The 4,006-nt window shown below is 40.6% G+C and overlaps 1 protein-coding gene across 1 annotated transcript; it reads right to left on the bottom strand.

The window, feature by feature from the left end:
• Positions 1-2,839: 2,839 nt before the first annotated feature.
• LOC129894805 (uncharacterized) lies at positions 2,840-3,538 on the bottom strand. Its single transcript, XM_055970437.1, has one exon. It carries the CDS (start codon positions 3,536-3,538, stop codon positions 2,840-2,842), a length of 699 nt encoding a protein of 232 aa, XP_055826412.1.
• Between the last annotated feature and the right edge of the window lie 468 nt (positions 3,539-4,006).

The raw sequence follows: 4,006 nt of genomic DNA, 5'->3' as shown, positions 1-4,006 counted from the left end.
CTTCTGAAGTTGGCCATTTCCAGTTTGTCAAGCTCAAAGTAAGCTCTTGCCTCTTTGGGAAGCTCTTGTTTATTGAGATATATCTGTGGAGTAGTGCATTTGTGGCTATGTTTGGACAAAACATCAGCTGTAAAATTGGCTTCTCTGTAAGTGTGGCTGCATTTGAAAACCTGGAATTGATGACTGATGTCCTGCAGCTGTTGGAGTTGTGTTCTGACAGTCCATGGTGGTTGAGCTAGGTGTTTTATCCATCTGATTACTAGCTCAGAGTCCACTTCAAGGATCACTTTAGTATATCCTAATTGGAGACACCAAGTCAAACCAAAGGTGGCTGCCAATATTTCAGATTGGTTGTTTGTACCTTCTCCAAAAGGGGTTGAGAAAGCAAAGAGAAGATCTCCTTGATTGTTCCTTAGCAATCCTCCCCCTCCTATTTTTCTAGGGTTGTGAAGTGCACTACCATCAGTGTTCAGCTTCACCATGTGAGCTGAAGGTTTCCTCCAGTAGACAGTACTAACATTAACTTCATTAGTACATTTTTCCATAAGAAGGACCAGTTCCTTCCATCTATTTGGCCAGCTGATATAGGAGTAGGTAGTGCTTAGAAGGTTGAAGTTATCCTTGAAGACTGAGTAGATCACTCTTGTAATATTGGACTGCTTCCCTCCATATTTGATGGCACATCTATTTTTCCATAGGTTCCAACATATGAAGATTGGAGTTGCTTGTAGGATAAGTTTATGGACCTCATTACTGTAATTACTGGACCACCACCTCATCATCAGGTTTCTAAGGGGTGTATATTCTTTACTAATACCCAAAGAATCAGAAAATACACTCCAAACCTTCCTGGCAAAGTTTCCAGAAACAAATATATGGTCAATGGTATCCGAACCAGCTCTATGGCAACAGTAACATTGGGCTGGGGCTTCTCCAAAGCTGATAAGTTTTTCATTAGTAGGTAGTTTCCCTCTAAGTGCTCTCCAGAGTAGGAAGGAACACTTAAAAGGAATGTGTTTGTTCCATGTTTGAGAGTTAATTCTTGTCTTACTCCTTTTGTCCCTGATAAGTTCCCAGGCAGAAGAACAACTAAATTCCCCACTGCTATTAGGCTTCCAAGAGGCCTGATCAAGTTTGTGGGGCTGATAGTTGATGTTACTTGCCAGGATGCTAGGTACAAACTGAGGAGGTGCTTTCTGAGAGACCAGTTCTACATTCCATTGACCATTAATCATGAAAGAAGACACCTTAGTATTGTTCTGTCTACTACTGGCTGGCCTGAAATTAGCTAAGGGGCCAACTCCGAACCAATTATCCCACCAAAAGAGGCAAGAACCAGACTGTATCTGCCATTGGATATGAGGCTCAACATTGTACTTGTTCTTCATGAGGTGCTTCCATATCAGAGACTGTCCTGTGTGCCATTTTTTGGTTATAGGATTTGACCTCTGACAGTACTTAGCTTTGAGGAACTCACTCCATAAGGAATTCTTAGTTCTGAATATCCACCATTGTTTGTATTGGAAAGACTTGGCAACATCTAATATTAGTCTCACTCCAATACCACCCTCTTCATAGGGATAACTCAGATTCTTCCAAGAAGACCAATGATATTTCCTCCTTTCATTCTTCCACCCCCAGAAGAAATTGGCTGTGATGCTTTGAATTTGCTTGATAGTGGTTGCATGAGGGGAACTAGCAGATAACAAGTGAATAGGAAGTGCTTGGATGACATGCTTAATCAAAGTAACTCTTCCTCCATAACTAATTAATTTTGCCTGCCATCCAGCTATCCTAGCCACAACTTTAGCTATAAGCTCAGAATAATAGATGATCCTCTGTCTACCAATGTAAAGAGGACACCCCAGATATGTGATAGGGCTGTTCTTTTGCTTGAAGCCTGTAACTTTCTTGATTCTTCTAACAGTAGAGTTGAATGCATTTGAGGGTACCATGAAGTTACTCTTGTCTCTGTTGATCAATTGGCCTGAAGCATGCTCATAGGTATGTAGTGTCTCCATGATAAGCTTCAAGGTATGAGATCTTCCAGATGAGAATATGATGATGTCATCTGCAAAACTGAGATGATTAATTTGAGGGCCCTTTTTAGCCATCAGGAAACCATGATATTGGGGGTGTTGATGAAGGTTGTTCATGAGCCTGGAGAGGACTTCAGCACCTATGATAAACAAAGCTGGTGATAATGGATCCCCTTGCTTAAGGCCTCTTGTGGAATGAAAGAATCCATGCCTTGAACCATTAATAATGATGGAATACCAATTATCAGCCATAATTCTCCATACCATATCAATGAAACCTTCTTCAAATCCCATTTTCCTCAAAACTAGACAAGTATAGGACCAAGATACCCTATCATAGGCTTTAGCCATGTCAAGTTTGATAACTACATTGCCTCCTACATTTGGCTTCTTGATCTGGTGTATAATCTCTTGGGCTAGCATAATATTTTCAGAAATGTTCCTGCCTTTGACAAATCCAGATTGGTTAAGGGAAATGAGGTTGGGTAGGATAGGTGCCAGTCTAAGGGAAATGAGTTTGGAGATGATTTTGTTTGTGAAGTTGCTAAGGCTAATTGGTCTATACTCAGAGAGCTTGTTAGGATGGTGTACTTTTGGGAGCAGCACCAAACAAGAGTGAGTAAAGTATTTAGGCATAGCTTGTCCACAGAAGAAAGATAGAATCACTTTAAGGAGGTCCTCTTTTATGATGTTCCAACATGCTTGGAAGAACTTGCCATTCATTCCATCAGGTCCAGCAGCTGAATTGGGATTCATTAAAAACACTACAGTTCTCAACTCCTCCATTGTAGGGATAGCTTTCAGGTTTCTGTTATGCTCTCAGTGACCATCCTAGGAATACATTGGAGGGTATGCTCCTGAATTTGTGTCTCCTCACCAGTGAAAATGGCTTGGAAGTGTTCACATGCAGCTTTGGCTATGTTTTCTTCACCTTGTACCCAATTATCATCCTCATTCTGGATCTCATGGATGTATAATTTCCTCCTCCTTCCTCTTATCAAGGCATGAAAATACTTGGAATTCACATCACCCTCTTTGAACCAATGCAACTGAGTTTTTTGCTTTAGCATGGATTCCTCCAGTTTCAGGTATTTTATATACTCTGCATTGATGGCATGGAGCTTTGTTCTGTTCTCTTCAGAATTACTAGAGATTAGCTCTTCCTCTGCATGTCTAGTCTTGTCTTCATATTCTTTAACTTTGGCATATATATCACCAAATTGCAATCTGGACCAAGTACTAAGAGTGGCTGCCAACCTCTTCATTTTCTGATGGAAACACCATATTGGATTACCCTCCATGGTCCTGTTCCAGCAATTACTAACAGTATCCAAGAAAGATGGTTGTTCTGTCCAGCAGTTAAGGAATTTGAAATATTTGGTGTGTTGTTGGTTTTGATCAATCATCTCCAGCAGTAAGGGGCAGTGATCTGAACCCACAGAGGGTAGATGAGTAATGGTAGTCTGAGGCATCATCTCTAGCCACTTATCGTTGACCATTCCTCTGTCAAGTCTCTTTCAGATTCTGAACATTATACCCCTTAGATTAGACCAAGTGTATCTCTGACCACAAAACCCAAGATCTTGTAGTCCACAGGCTTCTATGATGCTGATGAACTCAAGGCTCTTTTTCATATTGTAAGTGACACCTCCTAACTTTTCTTGAGGGTCTGTGATAACATTGAAATCACCTAATGTGCACCATGGAAGGGAGGTGGCTGACTGTTGTAGCATGCTATCCCACAGAGGTCTTCTGAGATGATCTTTGCATTTTGCATATACAAAGGTAACTATGAACTGATTTGGATTCATTACATGATTAAATTCACAAGTAATCAACTGCTCCTCATTTTCCAATATCCTGCAGTCTACATCCTTGGTCCAAAAAAGCCAAATCTTACTATTTGGATTACTAATAGCATGGTCCATGTTGAGTTGATTTCTGAAGTACTGAATCTGAATGCTATC

This window comes from Solanum dulcamara, chromosome 7, assembly GCF_947179165.1.
Source record: "Solanum dulcamara chromosome 7, daSolDulc1.2, whole genome shotgun sequence".
In the NCBI taxonomy this organism is placed as follows: Eukaryota; Viridiplantae; Streptophyta; class Magnoliopsida; order Solanales; family Solanaceae; genus Solanum; species Solanum dulcamara.
This window is presented reverse-complemented; position numbering and strand designations above follow the sequence as displayed.

Coding starts and splice junctions, on each gene's coding strand:
- LOC129894805 (XM_055970437.1), bottom strand. CDS start 3,538: ATGGTCAACGATAAGTGGCTAGAGATGATGCCTCAGACTACCATTACT.